A 23,704-nucleotide genomic window follows, 5' to 3' on the forward strand; every position below is an offset into this window, starting at 1 on the left:
CAGGGAGGTGTTTCATAAAGCTGTTCGCAAAGTTACGAACAACTTACCAGTGACTGGTGATCAGTTCTTGTGCTGAATTATGGAAATTCTTCTAAGTACACAGCACATCAGAACTGATCACCAGTCGCTCGTAAGTTGTTCATAACTTTACTAACTGCTTTATGAAATAGGGCCCTAGTTTTGCCATTTGGTCTGAAAGACAGGTTGGACCAGTAGAAAAAAATGGGTTAGTGTGCAGCCCTGACTTAACATAGACAAATTTGACAGTCCACAACCATATGAGGGAAAATGCATAAAGCAGAACCATCTGAGTACTTCTACCAATTCGAGCCCTGAGATTTGACACTGGAATATAAAATCTAACAATATGCATTTTCATCATTTACCAACCACCAACAACACTTTTTAAGTGCAGTCCCACTACAACTGAACCTAGTGGTGATTCACAGTTTAGGTGGTTGAGGATATTGGCTGAGGTCATTGTGCTTTGTGACGATCATTGCAAATATTGACACCAATTCAATATTCATTTCTTGGAGAAGAATGACTCCAGTTTTCTCTGTTTTGACACCTTTCCTCCTTCTTTCCCAACTGGCCTGCACCTCTTGCTCTGATTCTGGAATGACAAGAAAACGGAGACAATGAAAGAGAAATAAACGAAATTATGTACAATTATTCATTTGGAAATTATTGCAGCACCACAGCACACTGTAAGACCTAATCTCTCAAGAGCAATACCAAACAAACATATTGTATGATGTATACATAAATTTTAGTCTATTAGCCACTCTGAAAAGTACCCTTCGGGATATAATTGGACTGACATAAGAAACCGTGCACCGACGAAATAAGACTTTAATAATTAGCCAAAACCAGAATTAAATTGGTCATATTTTTTTTTTATACTTGATAAAGTATGTCATTAAAAATAGCAGATTTTTTTCTCTCTTTTTCCCCTCTAGACATATTTCAGTATTTTGCTGGTATTATGTATATCTCAATTTGTTAATTATTGTTTATCTTTTGCACATTCTAATGTATACAGTATATGCTTATGATATAATTCCTAATTTATTCTGCTTTATGTTTTGTTGGAAGAAAAATGAAAATGAAAGTAAATGAATTGAACTGAATTGTTTTCTATGTCTACCTTGCTTTTGGTGTTGAATGTGCTGAATACTTTTTTCATAGCTGTAGATACTGCCATGTCTTTCATGGTTGCCTTGGAGACCCACTGGTAGTTTGGCACATCATGTGACTTGTCACATGGTTCTCTGATGTCACATGACTTGGCTTGGAAGCTCTCAACCTCATAGGTTTGATGTATGTGAGAGAATATGTGGATGACCTGCCAACAAAAAGAGGATGAAAATGATGATGTAAAATACAATATTTGGAATCTTTAAAGGGATGGTATAGCTTTGGTTGAGATGGGGGGGGGGGATTCAGATTTTAACTTTTTGCGAGATAATCAGAGACTATTCATGGAATATAAAGGAGCATACAAATCTAAGAGGTATTCCAAGTGTATTTGATGAAAATCGGCTTTGAAATGGCTGAGAAATCCAAAAACAAAGCAAAACAAAGTGGTCATAATAAAAGGTGGGTCCCACCTTTTACTAAGATCTCTTTGTTTCTGGATATCTCATTCATTTTAAAACCAGTTTTCATTAAATAAACTTTGAATTCCTGTTAGAATTGTAAGCTCTTTCATGTTTCACTATAGGTTTCTCATCATCTCAAAAAAAAAAAGTTGGAAACATGAAGCCCCATCTCAACCAAAACTATACCATCCTTAATGCCCCCTCTTCACGGGGTGCAAGAGCATCCCACTCAGTTCTCTACAGGTGTCAACCCAGAATGGATGATATTTAAACCTTCCTAGGACTGACATACGTGGTGTACCTGCAAAAAGCATCCATGTTTATCTGGGTGTTGGGAGGGAGAACTACACCTAACCTATCATTCATTTCTGCACACCAGCAGCCTTGCGCTGATATCCCATGCATGAACATGTAGAAACATGCTATCATGTGAACATGACTGCTGTGCAATTCAATATCACAAAGTGTTAGTGGAGTTCATGATGATGATGAAGACAATAGTATCAATGACAATCATGATGAGATAAGATCATTTCATGAATGATAATGATAGAAATTATCATCAGCAGCATATCAATCACATTAATGATGGTAACAAAAATACAAAAATAGAGAAAAACATGTAGGATTAATCTAACCGATGAGTTACCTGATCCACATGCCTCCTAGCAGTGATGCTTTCAAAAGTCACATGGAGGTTATCGGTGAAGTAGGCATCCATCTTGTTTCTCCTCTTTTGGATTGGAGTGTCATCTGTGACAGCCACACTGGGGAATTCCCACATGCCAGCCAGCAATCCTATGGTGGGGGACAACCACAAATCAAACATCCGAGAGTCCAGACTTTCTAATTGTAAGGTTATAATATTTCTGGTCACTGAAAGATGTTGTTCACAGGTTTTCTGGTGAGATGAGTATTGCTACTTATTCATTTGCATGTTCAGTTCAAATTTCAGTTCAAATTTATTTCATATTTCCATTTTCTCAATGATGACATTACAAAATTATTGACAACAAAACAAGAGTACAAAATATATACAATCATGTCTTTTGATTGTAGAAGAAAAAGAAAAAGAAAATATACTTGACACAAATGTACATGGTCACATCGTATGAAAATGTCACTAGTAAGTATAAGAAATATGATGGGGCCTACATAAAAGCTTTAAAGCTTGTAAAACTGTAGGTTCCTGAGTTCATAGGCATATAATTTTACACGGAGAACGGATATGTTTTGTCTTGACCAACTAAAATTACACCAGTACAAAAAATCGATGAGTAATAAACTAATGAACCACATAGATATCGCACAAACCAGACTGCATGTTCTTAAAGAGACACGAACCCCAAATATATATGTGGACTAAATGAATGCTGAAATATTCATCAAACACATTGGTGAAGATTGAGGTAAATTGGATAATTCTTTTAGAAGTTAAGATCTTCTAAAGTTTTGGTATTGCCATCATTGGATAAGAAGACTACGGCAAACTCCAAAGGTTTTTAAACTTCACTAATTTGTTCTATCAATAATTCTGTATTTCCTCAATCTACATATATTTGGGGTTCATTACTCTTTAGACTTGATGCTATAAAGGGTTACTATTTTACTGATCATGTTTATTCATAGATTTATTGATCGTTTATTCATTTTTCATTCATTGATTAATATGAATTATCTATATATTTATTGATCTATGAATCATGATGATCTATTCTTTTATTTTGGAGGAATCAAATGAATAATGGCTAACCTGTTTCTGGTCGTTGAACCATGAGGAATTCCGTTTCCTTGCCGCTTAGTCTTTCCACAATGCACACGGCATGCTGTACCAAGAAAACCACAACAGAAAAAAATATTTCGGACAGAGAGTTACATCTCACAATCAAAGCTGTCAATCATTGATAAATAGAAATGTCACTATGGCGACTGGTATGCCTCCGCCATAATGCATGGTTCTCCTAATAGGGTCTACAGTACATCTTGACAATGTGTGCTGACAGTTTACCATAATTGGTAAAATATAAAAATGACAGGTTTGTCTCAAATGTGTTGAATGTTCACTTTCCTTTCATTGGATGAATGGCTATATTATCTGTAAGTGCAGGTATTTGGGAATTTGAGAATTTTTACTTGACTTTTGACCCTTTTATAAGTTTATGCATTGAGTAATTTTCAAGGTATGGAGAAAAAAAGTGTAATTTCAGTATCAAATATCTTACAACTTGTTGCTTGGGTGGCTTCTTCTTTGGTTTCCTTGGGTAGTTCATTACTCCAGCACTGCCATCCCATGGATCCACCAAACAAAGAGAACATTTCTCAGCAACTGTGTAGATGCAGAAATATAATCACAGAAAAAAATTTAAATTCTGAAAAAAAAAATCAAACAACAACAGCAACAACAACAAAATACTGAGGACATGGGCATAACCCAGCAGAACATGTACTAGGTAAATCAGAGGAATGTGATTATTCCATGGAGATTTGCATACTCTTACATCCCTTGACTTTCTTCACTTCATTGCTTATGATTCTTTGACATGTGTTTTTTTTTTTTGTAAATTCATTAGTAACATCTTCTGCTAATTGTGGCTATGAGATGCTTTGAAAGTAATATGAAGACTTACTGAATGATTCGAAGAGGTATGTAAGCAAAATTAAGACCCGAGTGTTACATTTTGGGCTGACAACCTCTAAAAAGTAGATTGAACCCCCCACCCCCAATAAAATAATAATAAAGGACATTTATATTGCGCAGCTACTATAATAATATACTCTACTGCGCATTACAAAATGACATGCATACAAGAAATTCAAACAGAAAATACATTACTTCAAGAGATGACTTTTTAAAAAACAAACACACCAAAAAAACTTGCTGGTGCACAATACGAAATAAAACACAGTGAATGTAATTTTTTTGTGTGTCATTTTGTCATACTTAAAAAAAAAGCACTCTGCCGCTTGGAAAAGCAGCAAAGACATCACAAAGTAGCTAGGGTAAAGTTTGAACAGTCAGATGCACGGTCCATGCCAGGGTCACTTACGACACTCAATATCCCCGATCTCAGTTCCTCTTGACCCGTTCTGACATTTGACCTTTGAACCACTGAGCCTTGATTGGCACTCTCTCTTTCTCTGTTCGACCTGTTGTAAAGCCCTGCAGTGGGTTCTGATGGGACAGGAAGCACACTGGGGGTTCTTTGGGAGGCACACGGTGGCTCCCAGCTCCATCAGCGACTGGTTGAAATCCCCAGGCCGGTCTGGGTCCACGAGGGCATTGGCCAGCTCCCTGTCATAAATGTTGGAATAGCAGGCAGCATGCAGATATATCAGCTTTAGCCACAATCCATTCCTGAAATTCTTGCAAAGAAGGTGTAAAATGGTTTGTTTGTGGGAACTTGTCACAGTCAAGACCAAGAGCACAGGTGACAAAGTCCAAGGATATATTATAAATCCCCAAGTGGCTGTGTGCTACAATTAGTGGACATGGAGAGGGTTCACATGTCAATATTAAAGCAGAGACCCCCCCCCCCCCCTTACACACAACACACACACACACACACACACACACACACACACACACATCAAGGCTTGCCACGAGTTGCTTCACCCAGCCAGGTATTTACTACCTTCAATATATATATTAAGTTAAAAATGGAAATTTGAGGTGACTAAGCCTTTAATATGTACGATGTAAAGTGTATGGAACATGACAAATTTCTTTGAAACCAAAGTTGTTAGCTATCTGCTCCACAAAGAAATAATATTATTCATCATAAAAGATTTCCATCTCCATGAGAATGATATACCATACTTGACACACATTTTGTGAATGTTATATTTCATGAACTGGATCTTGTAAGACAATTCTGGGAGTGCTTAAATTCACAATCAAGAACTACCCTGAGAGAATGGGATATAAGCAGTATTCCTTTTCAGGAAAAAAGCTAGAGATTTCCCTCCTTGGAGATAATTTACAACACATTTGCGAGTTGTTAATTTCATGAATATTGGTTGACTTGCGAGCTGCATGAAAATCAAAATCAGCAAACTATAGTGCACATAAAATATAAAATAATCAACTGGTTCACATAAGAAACTAGAGATATCAAATGACACGGTCACTATAAGGCTATGATTAGGCGCAGTGCACCCATGTGGAATTTTGGTGGACATGGACAGATGTTTAAGTCCACATGAGCAAGTAAAGTGTTTTCATCCATAAAGGGAAGAACACAATATGAACATTCTTTCTATACCCTCACACTATAAAAGTTGTTAATAAATAGGTGACATGGGATGTAGTCCACTCACCATATAGCTGCCATGACAACCTGACTGGTTGAGTCTGCACCGATCCTCCTCAGCCTGGACAAAACTCTGATCACATTCCCATCCACAACTCCTGTAGGCTGAAAGTATTAAACAGGACCATTTCCATAAGCAGGTAAATTTAGCACAAAGTTGTCAGAAGTATGGCATATGTACTGATGAAATAAGTTCATATCCACAATCCCTGTATGCTGGAAATATCACATAGAAAAGGTCAAATATGGGTGCATTTAGTGAAGAACTGTGTATTTTCAACGACAACAAAAATGTCATGCTTACTGATGAAACATATGCCAGTCTAATTAAGTGAGAAGTAAAGTGATGTTCAACTCCTTAACACTGATTAAACTATGCAATATACAATGTTTACTGGGCATTAGACATTATAACTCATAGGGCCTTAGATTCCTCCTCCTAGAAAGCAATACTTTCCACATGTACACAATATGTTATGCTCTTCAGAATCTTACGTTATGCGAATGGTCATTGCTTTGCATCACTGTGACCATGCAATACTGTAACACAGTAATAACTTTTTTTTTTAACTGATTGACAAACTGCACTTCATTGACATATTAATAAGCACCAACTATTCAGTGTTTCAGTAGTAGCATGATAACCATATATATATATATATATATATATATATATATATATATATATATATATATATATAATATATAGCCATGATACATACTCGGCTTGGATTTATTTACATTAATGAAGGGGAATTTGTCGATCAGTTGCAATAAAGTCAACTCAACGCAAGAAATTATTAATTTGAATAATTAGTTTTTGTTGGCAACACATTAGCCTCTGTCTTCCTAGAGCGTTGTAATTTGATAAGTTTTGTTTTTTGACTCCAAGTATTACAGAATGTCTTTACCTCAAATCATCTTACAGATGACACATGATTCACCTACATTTTGAAGCTTATTACAAGTATATTCCCTGAAATGTCTTTCAGACACAAATTTCAGATGCCAATTCTATTTTGTGGCTATTCCACTATCCTCCATCAAACACCTTAATTATAGCAGAATAGGCCTACAACTTGAATATATAAGGCTGCGTTCACATAGAAGTATTCGGTATTCGCTATTCGCTATTCGCTATTCGAGCACCGAATACACCATCACCCGCACTGTCGACTCACCATCTCATGTAGTGAGGATTTCTTCCTCCTACGTCCCAGCAAATCTTATTAACAATTTCTAAACTGCATCAGAATGTCAGTCTACATGCTTATTTTTGATAAAGGGCAAATCCAGACCAAAATTGTCATTATTTCATAAACGAGGGACGGTATATGCTGCAAGAAAATCGAACAAGCTCGATTCCCACTTTGCTATACTTTTCGCAGGTATTCGGTACTTTCGAATAGTGCCCTCTTATGTGAACCGGTGTGAGGAAATCCTATCGTTCGATTCCAGCTATTCGCGTGCCCTCGAAAAACAAGCCCGAATACCCGAATAGTATACTTCTATGTGAACGCAGCCTAATAAACATCTACCTCATCAAAGGCAATTGAGGCTATGGCACCAGCTGTGTAGCGACCAACACCTGGCAGCTTCTTCTGCAGCTGTTCAGCATTCTCTGGTATCCTCCCTCCTAGTTCATTCTGGACCTTGAGGGCGCCTTCCAAAAGATGTTGTCCTCTGGAGTAGTATCCAAGCCCTGACCACATTTCTCTCACCTCCTGAACCAGGGAGTTTGGGGGAAAAGGGAGAATAAAGAGAATGAGTACAAGCCAGGAGTTGCTGATAGGTAGATACTTCCATCAAGAATTTCGTTTTTAACCCGTTGAGGACGAGTTCCGTGTATACTTGGGCAGGGGTCTATGGGAAATGTGTGCTTTGTCAAAATCAGCTCAACCTCAATGGGTGAACTCTTTATGTGCCACAGTATAAACCCTGTGTGTGCCACATTTTTCTGAGACTGCAATACAGGCATGCTATGGGAAAACATTTTGTTTTTAATCTCCATCTAACTTTTAAGAGATTTTTGTTATGCTGGACATGCACTGAGCAAATTTGTAGAGAAATTTCTAAGCGAGGCTTTGATGTGACTGTTATGACAAGTTTATGTTTATTTTTCTTTCAAGTGACCAGTAGGTACATTATTGTCCAGGCATGACTTTCGCTCAAAAAACAGTGACAGAAACTTAGAATTAACTTGAAAATCCAACAGGGAATACTGCTTGATATTCAATCACAACACATGCAATATACATGTGAGAGGACTGGGATTGAGAATGAAGCTGTCATTGTACCCGTGGCATTTGGCGATTCATTGATCAGTTTGGACTGGTTTGTGTGTTTGAGCAAACATGTGAACTTGGCATGCCATCGACTGAGTTGGGCGTGCGAACATGCACTTGAAGAGTTAAGTCAAAGTACCGCTAAAGAGTAAACTTAATGTTTTGACATGAAGCAGATCATTGACCATTTGAGAATACATTGCTTTTTAAACTAGTCCTGTGACAACCAGTTCTTTAATCTATCAATCTATCTTCTCTTTTGTTGGTAGTGTTTGTGTTCCAAATATGCACAACATGTCAGGTATGATACATAAAATTTGACTTCTTCATTGAAAACAATTCGTCAAAGACTGTCAAATATAAGTACACTGCATCAAATTGTATGGTGTCACAAAATGTCTGCATTAAAAGGCATACTGACCTCTAGTGTAGCCTCGGACAGCGATTGAAGTGTGGGCCATTTCTGTCCAGTTAAAATGAAAAATGAGACCAAGTATAAACCAGCTGATATAGAACAAGCTAGATAATGAATATTGAGCTTTATTTCCCCTTCATTGTGATGGATAAGAATCATTTACTAGTCCAATACCCCTTTCAGTAACCCTCTTGGCTCAGACCAGGAGCGGACCAGGAGCGGACCAAGTTGAAAATTCTGAGTTTATGAATGGGTGGGGGCCAAAGTGGCCCGCGTCAGGTGCGGACTATTTTGGCGCTGCTGCAGCTACAAGTAGCACCAGGCGCAGACCAGGCACAGGCCTGGCACTGATCAAAGAGTTTATGAACGAAAGCAGCGCCAGGTGCGGGCCAAAATTCCTTTCACGGTCAAAGGTCACAGCTTACGCTGCTCAGCTCATAAGCACGCCGCACGCACATCAAATATCGCGCGAAAATGCACTTCCGCTCTGTCCATGAGGTGTTCAGTTACCATGGCAGTTATCCCTTACTTGATCAAGTTTATGAATGGGTCATCGTAAAAGTAGCACGGCTCTGCTATAGTTACTGAACGTAGTTTTTAATGCTTGGCGCGGGCTAATTTAGCTCGGACCAGGAGCGGGCCAAAAATGCATGAGTTACTGAAAGCGGTAAGAGTTGACTGGGGCATATCAAAACACATTTTCAAAGTGCAGTTTAGCAGTTGCCACTACCCAGTGTAAACACATGGTTTATTTTTACCATATGACAGAAAACTGTCCCTTCTTTGATTGCTTAGACTGGTGGGATGTTCTCCTGCTCAAACTGAGTTTTTTCCAGCTTGTGTCTTTGATATTTCATCCACTTTCGATTAAATGCACCCACATTTGATTATTCCATTTCAACAAATGTACCATTAAGATTTTTGTTTTAAATATCATATTTTTTCTTACATTTTTCCTTTTTTTTTATATAATCATCCCTCTATTTCTTCTCCCTTAGTGTGGTAATAATGTTTATTTGCAAACATGCAGATACTGATCAATTCATATTAATATACAACCTACATGAAAATAAAAATTTGGCTTACTAGACACCAGAAGAGGGAAACAAACTGTCATGGAAAAATAGACTCTTGGCTGGTTAGTGTTATGCTTCTTCTTTATAGCAGCTTCACATTGATACTTCAACTATCTGCTCTATTGATAAACTGTAAATATTTTTGGCGAAACTGAGGCATGGTATTTTGACATATTATTTTTTGAGACAGCAATTGATTAATGAATGAATCTATGCTTTAATCAAGAATATGTTAAAGTACAGGAATATTAAGAAGGGTGCACTCTAAATAATACATTGTAATGCAGTGCAGTGTTGCATTGCCTAATGGTCTTTTCAAAGATGGATAGTCTTGTCGAAGACTAAGCCTCTTATCAACAAAGTTGACACTACTGAACTTGTAAACTCTTAAAGGGATGATGGGAAAATAACAGATATATACGTCTGCTCGACCAGGAGCAGACGTATACCATCGTGTGTATGTTGTGCTTCAGAAACGGATTTTAATCTAACATCACATCGCATCCTGGTCGCTGATGAAGAATGCGATGACTAACCTGTTTGGTGTCTTGTCTCTAAAACATGCGCTTTCCTCGCCAGGATAAAGCGTTTTAATGCCATTTTAGGTTTTAATCTCATATATATATACCAATGGCTTGTGTTATGAAATAAAGAAAAGAAAAGAAAAGAAAGGAAAGGAAAAGAGGAAGAGCTGGATAAATGCAGGAAGGAAGGCATGACTGTATCTTATCTTTTTTTTTCTTCTTCTTCTTTTTTTAAGGAATGGAGGATTTTGTGGTTTTAAAAATACACATTGAGGCATACCTTCATCCACCTGTTATAGTAATCTATCACCGTGGCAACCTGTGTCTGCTGGAGCATGATTTCTGAGACCCAGACAGCATAGGCATGTTGGTTGGAATCATCCTTTTTGATCTGTTTACAAGGATTTAAATGAAAACTGTATCAAAACAAAATATGATATAAAGTCCATACAACATGACATTAAAAAAAAAAGGGATAATAAGTCAATCATTCTACTTGCAATAATGTGTGCATGCACATCTAGATACACAGTGTAGACAATCTTTCATGACTTTCAAACCAAATCTACGACCAATTCCCTGATGTCATTTGTTTCTTGTAATTCTACACTGCACTATATAGAAGTGCATTTTGAGCATCCTGGTAAAATTGATACAGCACCTTAAAAATACTTATTGTCAAGATTTCTGATATAGGCCTACATATTAAAGACAAATTAACAAAATCAATGCATTTGTATTATGTACAACATATACCAAGTATTTGAAATGAAACAATATCTGAAGTACCAGTACCGTACCTTTATATTCAGTGGATGTTTCAATAGAAGAGATTGCGTTAAGATACAGATGATGATTATAGCCAAATCATCTATCTAAGGGATTACCTAGGTATGCCATGTTTACACACCATGAAAAAAAAAATAGGCCGTAAATCTTATTAAAACACAAATTTCTTGTCTACATCTTGGCATTTTGGCAATAAATATTCAGTATCTGGGATACATTACAAAAACCATTAAACTATATAAAGAGTGCACATTAAGAATGTATGAAAAGGTAACTTGGAATGTAAACTCAAAATTACTTGTACAGGATCACTGTATGAGCAACTGCTTTGTCAATGATGTGTGAGACTTTACCTTACTTACATTTCTCCATGGCAGATCCCTTTTGTTTTCATCGTACCATTCCAACATAGTCTTCCTCAGGTGATGGATTTCATCATTATCAAGACTGTGGATGCTTCCCTCTTCATTCACTGTGGAAAACAACAACAACTAGAAATGTCGCTATGGCGACTGGTATGCCTCCGCCATACTGCATGATTCTCTAATAGGTAAAATAATTATAGTACATGTGGACAATGTGTGATTACATTTTCACAAAATTGGCAAAATATTAAGAAGACATGTTAGTCACAGATGTGTTGAATGTTCACCTGCTTTGACCTAGGTTTGGATAAATAGGAGAGCATGTATTTGGGGATTTAAGGACTTTAACTTGACTTTGACCCTTTCATAAGTTTGTGCATTGAATAATTTTCAAGGTACAGAGAAATAGTGCAATTTCTGTACCGAATAGTAAATTGTTACCATTTTCATCTGGCCTTTGACCCTAAAATTCATAAGTAGAATCACTGTCAGGCAGAACATGCATAAATATGTCCTAAGTTTCAAGATAACGTGAGCCACTTCCGAGATATGGAGGAAGAGCTAAATTCAGCACTTTCAATTGATCTTTGACCTTTTGACCTTTGATTTTGTTGGCAAAAAAACCCCAAACCTTCCAAGAGAAACTCTATTGGGTTATACATGCATACACCAAGTTTAAAAGAAAAAATATTCCTGCTGGCATTGCATAAATATGAGGGAAATAGTAAAATTTTGAAGTGTTGCACTTGACCTTTGACCCCATGAACCCCAAATTCCCTAGATAATCACTGCCAGTCAGTACATGCATATACTATGTTCCATGAGGACACCTAGAACAATTTCCAAAATATGGAGAAAAAAGTGAAATGTTAACATTTTTACTTGAACTTTTGACCTTTGACCTGTGACCTCATGACCCCAAACTTTCACCAGAGAATCTAAATTGGGTAAGACATGTATACACTAAGTTTCAAGAAAATATCTTCAAGCATTACATAGATATGGGCGAAATAGTAAAATTTAAGCATTTGACCTTGACCTTTTGACCTTTGGCATGTGCATCCAACAGTTGATAGGCACAACTTCACCCCCTAATATACATTCATGCCAAGTCATTAGGATACCTCAAAAGGTTTTATAGTTATGCTGTCCACAAAATTCATTACGGACGGACGGACGAACGGAAGGACGGACGGACGGAAGAACGGAAGGACGGACGGACAGACGGACGGACAACCCGAAAACATAATGCCTCCTGCACCACTTCATGGCGGAGGCATAAAAATACATACATTACACAAGATTCATGGATAGGTCCTACAACTGAATCATTTAATAATAGTGTGCAATGTAAGTACTTAAAAAACCTAGACACGTTCCTCACTTTGAAGATCAAGTGAAGAAAAGAGGTGTGGGGATTGCTTATATTGCCAGTTATTACATCTGCAAGTGATTCTACTTGATGACACTTCGTAAATATTCAAATACAGGATTTCTTTTTTTTGGGGGGGGGGGGGTAGTGGGAGAGACTAAAGATTACTTACCACTATATCCAAACAATCATGTGCAGTCTATCAGATGTTCATACAAAATGAACAATTTTATAAGATACACTTTTACTTGATGAAGAAGAAAATTCTATTAAAAAAAAAAAAATCAAATGACCCAATCTGTGTGTTTGAAAGTGTCCAGTAGCTGCTTTAGGAGTTACTCCTGCACAATGCATTATGTAGCAGATCTAGGCCTACTGTAAAAGTGGTTTCTTTCGCGTACAGATACTTTCATGGTTTCCAGCGGTGCCGACTTTTTCGCGGTCGGCAAAATCTGTGAATTCACAGTCAGCAAAAACTGCTTTATTTTGCACATGAAAACCCAAACTATAATCCAATTATTCTTTCATTTATCAAATAGAAATCAAAATTAAATGCAGGCTCATCTGAAGTTCCATCTCTCAAGTACTTTATAACATGCTTATACAAAGGTGTAATATCCATAATGCTTACAAAGGTGTAATATCCATAATGCACGGAATCTTCGTGTGTGCATGTGCGCAATAGTGTTGTATTAACAAGCAGCGAGTTCAAAACATTTCCTTGCGTGGTTAATTTTGTGTGACTTTTCAAAACATTTTCGCGTGAATTCAATGGTTCAACCTACTGCGAAAGAGACCACTTTTACAGTACATTTAAAAGCATATGGATCCATCATATTTAATGGCCCCATCACTTCTCCCAAACCTGATTACCCAGAGGAATCATACTCATTAAAAGCTGTACAGTGTATCCAAAAAAAAAAAACCAAGCAAAAAACAAAACAAAACAAAACAAAACTGGCAGAGTAATAACAAGTAATGCACCCAAGGCTTAGAGTGTTGTGAACATTTGGAGACTGACAGAACTAAGTACCGGTAATATATAACCATGCGCATGCAGGCAGCTTATTCTTGGGGTATCATTATACCAAGGTCACAAGGAGGAATACCTCCGGCCGACCTACCTCCTTGACTATACACAAGCCACTTTCCTCTGATTTCAAATCACAACTTGCAAGCCTCCTCCTCTGATCTGACAGCACATGATATGTTCTGTTGCTGCGCTTCCTTACCATTACATTACCAACTGAGCTATCGGGCTTGTCGTTCTAAAGTACTGAGTACATACTTCACGTTAGGGCCTAGTTGTTGACTATGAGATATCTAGGGCCCAGGGTCTATATTCGATAGACCTACGTCTTTCATGATGAGTATTCTCGCGATCGATACAGTCACAGGATTTATACACTTACTTTACAGCTGAATAGTATCACTCACCTGACCTATTGCTGAAGGTCTGCTTTTTGTTCTTCTTCATTGTACAAGCGAAACTACGCTGTAATATCACAAGGCGCCTCGAAAATACGAAAACCATTTAATCCAAGCTGAAATCACATGTAAACATCCACCGGCGCCATTCTCTTAGATATACACATCCATGCCATGGGACCAGACCGGGTGTGTTGGTGTCGAGGGCGAGGCAGGGAGCGCGCATGGGTTGTGTTATGCAATTTTAGACGAGCGCGCGTTTTCTTCCAGGGAAAATCCCGGTATATACCAATATTATTTTGGGTAATGTGAGGGACTCAATTATCTCTGTGGATATTATTAACACGTACAAAATGATGATGGGACCATTAATCAAATAACCTGTATCAAACAAATACTATCCATAATAAATGTAATCCTATCATATATAAAAAGTAGGAAATTAGATGGACAAATATTTTTATAAACCTACTGCTATCCCTTATTGTTCCTGACTTTCCCGTGTGGTGATACTATCTGGGTACCAACGTTGATAATACGACGTACGACATCCATAGCGCAGGTAGGGTGGTGGGTACAGACCACAGAACTCTTGTGGTACAGACCACATGTGGTGTAGGGTGGTGGGTACAGACCTAGGGTCGGTTACCTTCTTCATAATGATGCGGGCTATTCAGTTCGCCTCACTGAACGTGCTGAAGCGCTAAAAAGCAAAGCAAAATGACGCTAAATGTACCAATTATTGACATTCATCGAGACAACTTCACTGATTTTTGGCCTGCGATCAATTTAGCTATCCAGACAGCCTCATTCATCGCCATTGATGCAGAACTGAGTGGCTTAGGATGTCGTCGAAATCTGATGGCCAAGTAAGCTGTTCAATCACCAGTGATCACTTAGTCCGAGATGTTGATATTGATGTCTGAGATGGATGAGGACAGTGCACAGCACTGGTGCAATGAGGATGAGATGGATGCCGTTGTTTTTTTTTTTTTCCCTTTTGTATGTACCTAGATTAACATGGAGAATGGTAGAAATGTTATGTTTGTGTGATAAGAAAAAGTGATTTCATTAGGTTAGACATGAGAAAATTTGACTGGGCCTACAACCCGAGCGAGATTGATTGGTATTTGAATGTGGAGACTTGTGAGTGTTTATTCGGCTAAGCAAGTGGCTCATTTTCCGTTTTTCGATCGCCCGAATTGCTTGTAAACCACAGCCTCACAGGAGCAACAAGAGATTATCAGATTAAGCTGTAATTGAGCCTGCTCTATTTTCACATTCTGTCTATGATTAATGCCAACTTTCAAAGCAGTAGCAATCATTATCCTTTCAAAATTTATTAGAGTTAAAAGTGAAGAGTGTGCCATTTTCCAAGAAATGAGAAGGGACCTGTGTCCTGATCTCACTAAATTTTTGTTACGAAAAAAGAGAAATGTAGAAAAACTGCGTAAAACACACTTTCCCATTCATTCCATGATCCCAAACTTAGGAATGATGTAGATGATTTTAGAAGAATAGGCTCTTTCAGATGATATGAAAAACTCAAGTTTAACTGGGTTGTTTTACCAGCAGTTGAAATGTCACATATTTACTCTCTTTTGTTTACTATTGGCCTAGGTCTATAGAGGACAGATACAGATTCATCTCCGAGGTGGCCAAAACCAGATCAATTTTGTCCATTGGGATTTCATGCTTCAAGCTACTGGAAGACCAAGAGAATGAGAATACAGCAGTCAATCCACCAAATCAGCTGAAGTTTGTAGCCCAGACCTTCAACATCTTGACCTTGTGTAATGAGGATTACATGGTAGAGCCTGGCGCCTTGCAGTTCCTGGTTGGTCATGGCTTTGACTTCAACAAGCAGTACTCCAGTGGTGTGTTGTACTACAGGGGTCCTGACAAGGTGAGTGTTTGTGTGTGTGTGTGTGTTTGAAAATATCTACATGGTAATCATGGTGTCTCTTCCATGCTTGTGAGCAAGCTACTTACCACAGGACTGGCGGTTTGAAGTCCTGTCAAATGAGAATCAAGTGCTATGTCAAAGTCCAAGGTGACTTGAACAAGGGACCTTATGATTAAGAGATAGTGGCCTTTTCTACTGGGCCACAATGGCTCCTAAGTCTGTTCATCTAGTACTTGGGGTTTCAACAAGCCTGCCAACCTTGTACTATGATCTTGGTCTTATATTTGGCTAAAATCAGTGATGCACAGTCTGAATTTTCTGGCTCATTTATGTTCAGATGGCGAATGGTTGCAAATCTGTCCAAAAATTTTACATAATATGATTTTTGCATGAAAACAACAAAAATAATGATTGGCTTATCTTACAATAGATTTATGAGAAATATTATGTTCATGCCTGTTTGTTTGTTGTTGTTTTTTTCGTCAAACTATACCCTCCAATTCTGTTGTAATTTGCTAAAGTAGCAAAACACATTTTTAGAATTATGATTTCAGTCAGCTCAAGATACAATGCCCATTGCTTCCTCTATTTGTGTAGGAATTCTGTGATGAATATATTGTCTCTGAATGTAACCTTCATAATTGTATTTCCATAAAACACAGAAACCATGACGGTATGCTTGCCCACAATGTACAACATCACTTTCACTTAAATACATGTTTCCATTACTTTCAGCCAGAGGACAAATCTTGGCCATCTGTCAGGCTTGTTTTCAACCAAGTTTTGGCTGCAAAGAAGCCACTGGCTCTCCACAATGGCCTAGTCGACCTGGTCTTTCTCTACCAGAACCTTTATACCAACCTGCCCTCGACCAGTGCCCAGTTTGTAGCGGACCTCAGTGAGATGTATGCAGGGGGCATTTTTGACACCAAGTATGTGGCTGAATATGAGGCTAGAATGACAGCATCCTACCTGGAATTTGTCTTCCGAAAAAGGTAACTTGTATGACCTTGCTGATATATATAATGGAAAGCTCAGGTTACATGTTGTAATTCTGAATGTTTTCAATTGGAAGGAGAAAAGAAGAGATACAGTTTGTATTTCTATTCAATGCTCTTAAATATGCCGTTTTACCAGCTTCACTTGATATCACAGCTTATGTCACATGATTTTAATGATTAACTTGTCAGGCTCAAATGATTTTACTCATGCCCATTGTCAATCAGTATAGATCTGACTGTGGATTCATGAAAGTAGAAGAGGGAAATTAGAGTACTGAAAAACATAAGAAGCATTTTTTTCCATACTTGTATCTTTTATGCCAGCGAATGATAGCACAACTAAAGATAGGATTCCATCAGTGGTTGGGTTTTGTGTGTATCTATGTGTGTATGTGTATATGTGTGTCTGTGTTTTAACTTCCGTAACATCCATCGACCCATCAAGTTGTATGGAGGTCATAACGGAAAGCTGGAATATGCTGTCAAATCCACTACCCAATGAAAAACGATGACAAAGATTAAGTCATTCCAAATAAAATGACACATAATGCATCATACTGAAGAAGGTAAAAGGAATCTGTGGAGTTTCCACACTTCAATGATTTATTTGCATTGTTGTATGTACAAGTATGTATGTATGTATTTATGTTTGTATGTATATTTGTGGCTGAGATGTCAAGACCTTGTATCTCAAATTTTTGTGAAAAGTACTTTTTTTGATTAATGGTCAGATAATCAATGAAGTGATGTCCTGTACACATCCTAGCTGTCTTACCCCCAAAAATGAAGCCTCACCATGGCATGTCATCCCATTTGATATAGCACTTTGGCTGCCATGTTTGTGTGGGGATTTTTTTCTCTCCTGAACGTTTGACATTTTGTAGATACAAGGTCTTGTCACTCCAGTGATGATTTGTGATTGTATGTATGAACAACGCATGTAACAACTATACAATGTTTCTATCATAGTGATGTGTGAGTACACTGTATGTATGTGTATTATGAGTGTATGATACATTAATGTTCAGTACTACTGGTCTGCTCTTTCTCCATATAGCCAACGAGAGAATGCACTGAGAGGACAAGATGGGTCATGCCATTATGCCCACATAGACTTCCCCCAGTATTCTGATGGCATTGCTGCTGTGTGCTACCAGAGCTATGTACTGCCTGCAGACTTCCTGGCCAGACACAGAGAGGGAAAGCCTGGACCGAAGTCTACACTGGTCTGTGAAGTCTATGCAGTAAGTTGTCTCCTTCCACAAGTTCATAGTGAAAATTTAGGTCCAGGATGACATTGATCATAACTGTTGAGTGCAGCTAACATTAGAAAGTTGTTTGATGGAGAATCATTTGGTTCTTCATCATTATGAGGGAAATTATCAGTGATTAATGTTTTGAAAATAAAATAAGAAGTGAATTTTGTGAGCAAGTTTTAATAAGAAGTATAAAGTGTTTTGTCGGAATATCGCGGTTGTTTATTCATTATGGAGGATTGAACATCTGCACTGACTAAACATTCAATTGGCACTTGATACTCGAGAGAGTGGGTACAAATATGAAATCATATCTCTTTCGCTTTCTATATGTCCTTCTACTTTCTATATGTCTTTCTAACCTAAAGTAACTTGCTGTTTAATAGAGGCAAAAGTCTCTGTTTATGAAAACCCCTGTTTCAGACCTTAAGTAAGAAAATCAAGGGAAAGAACAGCAAGGCGTGATATTGAGGCCATGTCATTTACAAATTAATATGTTTCCTTTATGCAATACTTTGGTAACAAAATAAAGGAAAATATGATTTTACTCATTGAACTCAGCATTTCACATATGTCATGATTGCCTTGAAAAGTTGTTGTTCCGGACAATATATGATCTAGCTTCTTTGATGACTTTTGTGTGCTGTGCTGGCAACCATTCAGATGTATGGATGAATAAACCATAGAATTTTTGTATGTGGCTTTGTTAAATGAAGCTAGTTAATATTTCCTATCTTTAACATGTCAGTAATATGTGAACAGATACAAACTTCATGCATGTTTAAATCCAAAGGGGAATTTCATATTTTCTGTAGTAACCAAGTATTACATTTGGCAACTTTTGTCTTTGTATTATCCATCTTTGGAATGTCTACAAAACATGTAATCTTCTAAGTGATGATCTTTTCCGTTATAAATCATTTTGTTGATTTCTTACTACACCAGGCCCACGGCTATTGTAATAAAGGAATGAAGTGTCCCAAGTCACATGATCCGGATGCCATCCTTGATGCAGAGGAAGTCATTGCAGAGGAGAAGAAGAAGCGTAAGAGGAGGAGGAGGAACAAGAGAAATCGCAACAAGGAGGTGGAGGTGTTTGACGGAGAGCAGGATGAGAAGAAGACCAAAGAGGGTGGTGAGGAAGAGCAGAAGGAGGAGGAGGAGATGGAGGGAAGTAGGGATGTAGCCATGGAAACCGCATCAACCAGCAATGCTTGTATAGGAGACAAAGATCAAATGGAAGAGACTGGTGATAGTAACCACACAGTGTTGGCAGTGGATGGAAGTGAAGCTGGAAGCACACAGAATGGCATGGATGAAGGGAGAAAGAAAGAGACAATGAAGGTGGATCCTCTGGTCCCCAAGCAGAGTGGCAGCCATCGAGCCGGATTTGACGCATTCATGACTGGCTTCGCCACTGCTGCTTTCCTGGCGAGGTTCGGGAAGAAGGAAAGCAAGCCTGCTAGAGACCAGGACTCCTCTTCAAATGCAGGCATTGGTGATGCAGCCACGCGAGGAAGCCAGGGCCAGAAGACCGTGTCGATAATGGAACATTTTGGAGTTGGTCGTATGATCAACAAGCTGTACCTCAGCGGAAAGGAATACCCACTGGCGATAGCCAAAAGTTCCTTCACAAAGACATCTGCAAACCATAGAGAAAAGATGATTGCCATTGAGAAACTTGTGAGGTGATTAATAACTGCCAGTAGAACTGCAGAATATACAGCAGCATTTTGGCTGTTGGATGAAAGTGCCTTTGGAAGTGACTGGTGATCCATGGTACATTCCTCTGTTTTCAAGGAATGTGGAAGTTATGCCCATGGTAGAGACTGGGTTTGGTATGTAGGTATCACAGAAACCTACCTCTCACCACTCTTTTTCATGCTTTAACCCTTTACACTCTGAACTATCCAGGGCTGCCCCACCTGATAATTAAATTGATATACTGAAATGGTAATGGCTGCCCTTGCACACTTGTATGTGTGCATGTGGGATGCAAAGTGTTAAGATGTGTGGTATGTGTCTCTGTCCTATTCATGTCATCTCTGTGTCATTGTAATTTACCATTTTGAAGGGATGGTATAACTTTGGTTGAGATGGGGCTTCAAGTTTCCACTTTTTTATGAGATAATGAGAAACCTCTCATGAAATGTGAAAGAGCAAACAATTCTAGGAGGAATCAAAGTTAATTTGATGAAAATTGTATTTGAAATGGCTGAGATATCCTAAAAACAAAGCGGTCCAAATGAAAGGTGGGGTCCACCTTTTATTATATCACCTTGTTTTATCGTACTTTGTTTTTGGATTTCTCAGCCACTTCAAAACCGATTTTCATCAAATAACCCTTGAATTCCTCTTAGAATTGTATGCTTTTTAATATTCTATATGTGGTGTCTAATCATATTGCAGAAACTTAAATCTGAATCCCCTATCTAAACCAAAACTGTACCATCTATTTCATTCCATAGATACACGATCAGTGTGTTTCAACCCATATGAATGTATGTGACATTTAATGCCTTATTCAGGGAGGTGTTGATATTTCAATAATCCTGTAGCTGCTGAAGGGTTATTCATGTAGTTGCACAAATGTAGCTGAAATGTATGACGCCCTAGTCTATAATACCCTCATTGCTGTGAATGTGGGGAGGTCAGATGAAACCACACGTATTTGCAGATCCTGCAGAATGTTTTATCTACTGTCAAATTGAGTGATTGTTAAGTCTGCTTGGACTCATCTGAACAGCCACCTGCTTGCGATCACAGCGAGGCCTCCAGAGATAAGTTATGTTAAAAGGAACGCTGCCTTGAACTGCTGGGTAGATTTACCAATGCAGAAATATTGGTGAAGCGCTCAGGGAAAGCTGTGGAAAATTGAACTTTCCATTAAAAGTTATTTGTTGATGCTTTGTTGAATTCTGTGTGCTGCTGTCTCTAGATTAAAAAAAAGAAAATCTCCCAGATTTTGATAGGAAAATGACAGAGATAATATAAACGAATTTTTCATCCCTTTGTGACACAAATTTAGAGCACAATGTCATTTTTCACATCAGGGCAATTCAACGGTAACTGACGTTACACGTAAGGATTTTCATGAAATTGTTTACCTTGTAGTTTTGTGAATGAAAGCACCTTGGGCTTGCAATTAGCATTGATGAATAAGTTCATGAGAATGAAGAAATAGGTGGAAAGTTTTTCTCTCAAACTGCATTTCTTATCACGTAGCAAGTTAAAATGTGTCGGTAACTGACGTTACGGAAAAAGGACATGGGAAATTATGGTGTAGATGTAAATGGAAGTATCTCATGTCCCTGACTTTTAGCCTTTATGTGTTTAATATGGCAATACACCTAGGTTCTTAGGAACAGGTGTGCAAAATAATGTGCACTTTAGTTGTCTCCTTTTACCACCATGCCAATTTCAGTGAAGGCATGACGGTAACTGATGTTATGTAACTGACGTTACGCTTACATTTGCCATAGGGTTTACACATGCAAAATCATGATTGGGAATAGCTATGTGATATTTCATAATTCTGACCATTCAGAATGATTTGGTTGATATGGAGTCATACCTTGGTTCATCAGTCATAAATACACAATGAAATGAAAGAGTAGTCCATTTTCTTTGTGTTCTATGAAAACTTAAAGGTAAACATGTCAGTAACTGACGTTACACATACTTTGCCGTGGGGTTTACAGAGAACTAATTTATTTAACAGGTTATTATACTGCTGCAATGTACCAGTGACAATCCCAGGCAACTACAGCAACAAATTAAAACAAAATCTAAAGACACAAATAATATTGGGTGGGCCCTCAGGGGGCACCCCCCCCCCCCCCCCCCCCCCATGCCATAGCACAGTTGGGCAAAAACAATGTAAATGCACAAGAGGATATTTCTTGACATTTGTCTGAAGATTTAATTTTTATTCAACTTTTGTGATTACACAGAGCCATTAATAGATTAAGCAGTTCCAAGTATGAATATATTGACATGGCTAAGGGCTTTTTTGTTTGTTTGTTTGTTTGTTTTTTAATGAACAGGAAAGTTTTTATCTACATAGAGTGCTCCACCCATAATACCTTGTAGTACTACACAAAACATGGATATTTTTGTGCTTGAAAAAAATATCAAAATATCTTCCAGGTCATGTAGAAAAAAACATGTATCAACTCATAAATATGCATAAATATGTATGAAATCTATTGTGATATATTTCTCCTTCTTTTCTTTATTTTACTCCTGATGATCTCCATCATCAATTGATTTAAATGAAAAGTGTCGCACTTTTAATATTTCTCTGTGAAGAAGAAAAATAAATGCTTTTTTGGTCAAAAGAGCATTATTGTTTTATTCCTAGCTTGAAGTAATTTAACTGTTTTTCTTTTCCTTTTCACTGATATATCACGGCTTGCAAATCCATTCGAGATACCAAAAAATCGGACTTTGCAACGAAAGAATACTACATGTGAAATCAATATAAAAAACTCTTCCTGTTCATACAATGTAATTATTATGTGTTGTATTACAAAATGTCCCTGCATGAATAGAATAAAGTAATCAACGAATACACACTGTATGAACATTTTTTTTTAAAACCCTATAGAATCCTCTCTCACTTTGAGCAACATCAGTGTTAAGTTTCAAACAATAATGAGTACATGCCTTACGTACCATAATACAAGATGAGCCATGTTAACTACACCACACATGTAAGTGCAAGAGAAGAAATATCTGTTTGTGCATTTGCCTTGAGGTAGAAACTTGACTAAGCTTCCTGAAAAAAAAAATGCCAGCAAAAGCAAACATTGGTGAAGATTGTTAAACTGTTGGTATACAGCTGTGCAGAAGTTTGTTTGTTTTTTTTTTGTAGAAAATGTGGTTAACATGCAATCATGTCACTGATTAGGCCTACAAACTTTGGTAGCTTTATCATCCTGTAGGACTGGGAATGTACTAATTTGAGTGCATATATGCTGCATGTGGCAAACTAAACTTCCAGATGATTTAACCTTAAACTTGTGCTGAATCAAAAATCGAAAGCTCAAGCTCCCCCCCCCCCCCCCCAAAAAAAAAAAAAAACATTGTAAATGAATGAATAAATGAATTTAGAAATAAAATAAAATAAAAAAAATTTCCATGGACATACCATGGTAATGACATCATTTCCTATGAAAGGGATTGCTGCTCTTTGTTGTAAGTTGACTTCCCAGATGCATTGAAATGGCCAAAAGTCAAAAAATTTGCCTCGGTTATAATTACTGTCATGGTAACTGACGTTACATACTCGTGTATGACGTTTCGGTAACTGACGTTACACATTTTGTAGTGTTCATTTTGACTCTCCAGTATGCCAAGTATCCTTATTTC

General features: G+C 37.7%; 2 protein-coding genes across 2 annotated transcripts; one reads left to right on the top strand and one right to left on the bottom strand.

Moving 5' to 3' along the window:
• Nucleotides 1-526: 526 nt before the first annotated feature.
• On the bottom strand, nt 527-14,313 carry LOC139715461 (adenine DNA glycosylase-like). The gene is made up of 12 exons (XM_071627034.1): nt 14,178-14,313; nt 11,366-11,475; nt 10,495-10,605; nt 8,621-8,662; nt 7,453-7,638; nt 5,922-6,019; nt 4,652-4,896; nt 3,827-3,930; nt 3,358-3,430; nt 2,254-2,402; nt 1,151-1,348; nt 527-616 (listed from the first exon to the last, which is right to left on the bottom strand). Exons 1-12 carry the CDS (start codon nt 14,272-14,274, stop codon nt 527-529), a joined length of 1,503 nt encoding a protein of 500 aa, XP_071483135.1. The 5' UTR covers nt 14,275-14,313.
• A 575-nt stretch (nt 14,314-14,888) lies between these two features.
• On the top strand, nt 14,889-20,023 carry LOC139715463 (target of EGR1 protein 1-like). Its single transcript, XM_071627035.1, has 5 exons — nt 14,889-15,037; nt 15,789-16,074; nt 16,810-17,069; nt 18,133-18,319; nt 19,277-20,023. The coding sequence occupies exons 1-5, from the start codon at nt 14,889-14,891 to the stop codon at nt 20,021-20,023; spliced, it is 1,629 nt and encodes a 542-aa protein (XP_071483136.1).
• The last annotated feature ends 3,681 nt before the right edge of the window (nt 20,024-23,704 follow it).

The sequence above is a fragment of the Diadema antillarum genome, unplaced genomic scaffold, assembly GCF_040938485.1.
Source record: "Diadema antillarum isolate AM-2024a unplaced genomic scaffold, OU_Dant_1.0 scf00000049, whole genome shotgun sequence".
Classification (NCBI taxonomy): Eukaryota; Metazoa; Echinodermata; class Echinoidea; order Diadematoida; family Diadematidae; genus Diadema; species Diadema antillarum.

Coding starts and splice junctions, on each gene's coding strand:
- LOC139715461 (XM_071627034.1), bottom strand. CDS start 14,274: ATGGTTTTCGTATTTTCGAGGCGCCTTGTGATATTACAGCGTAGTTTC. Junction 6,020..7,452: donor CCTCAATTGCCTTTGATGAG/GTAGATGTTTAT, acceptor TAATACTTTCAG/CCTACAGGAGTTGTGGATGG. Junction 3,431..3,826: donor AGCCACCCAAGCAACAAGTT/GTAAGATATTTG, acceptor TTCTTGGTACAG/CATGCCGTGTGCATTGTGGA.
- LOC139715463 (XM_071627035.1), top strand. CDS start 14,889: ATGACGCTAAATGTACCAATTATTGACATTCATCGAGACAACTTCACT. Junction 15,038..15,788: donor CGTCGAAATCTGATGGCCAA/GTAAGCTGTTCA, acceptor CTATTGGCCTAG/GTCTATAGAGGACAGATACA. Junction 17,070..18,132: donor GAATTTGTCTTCCGAAAAAG/GTAACTTGTATG, acceptor TTCTCCATATAG/CCAACGAGAGAATGCACTGA.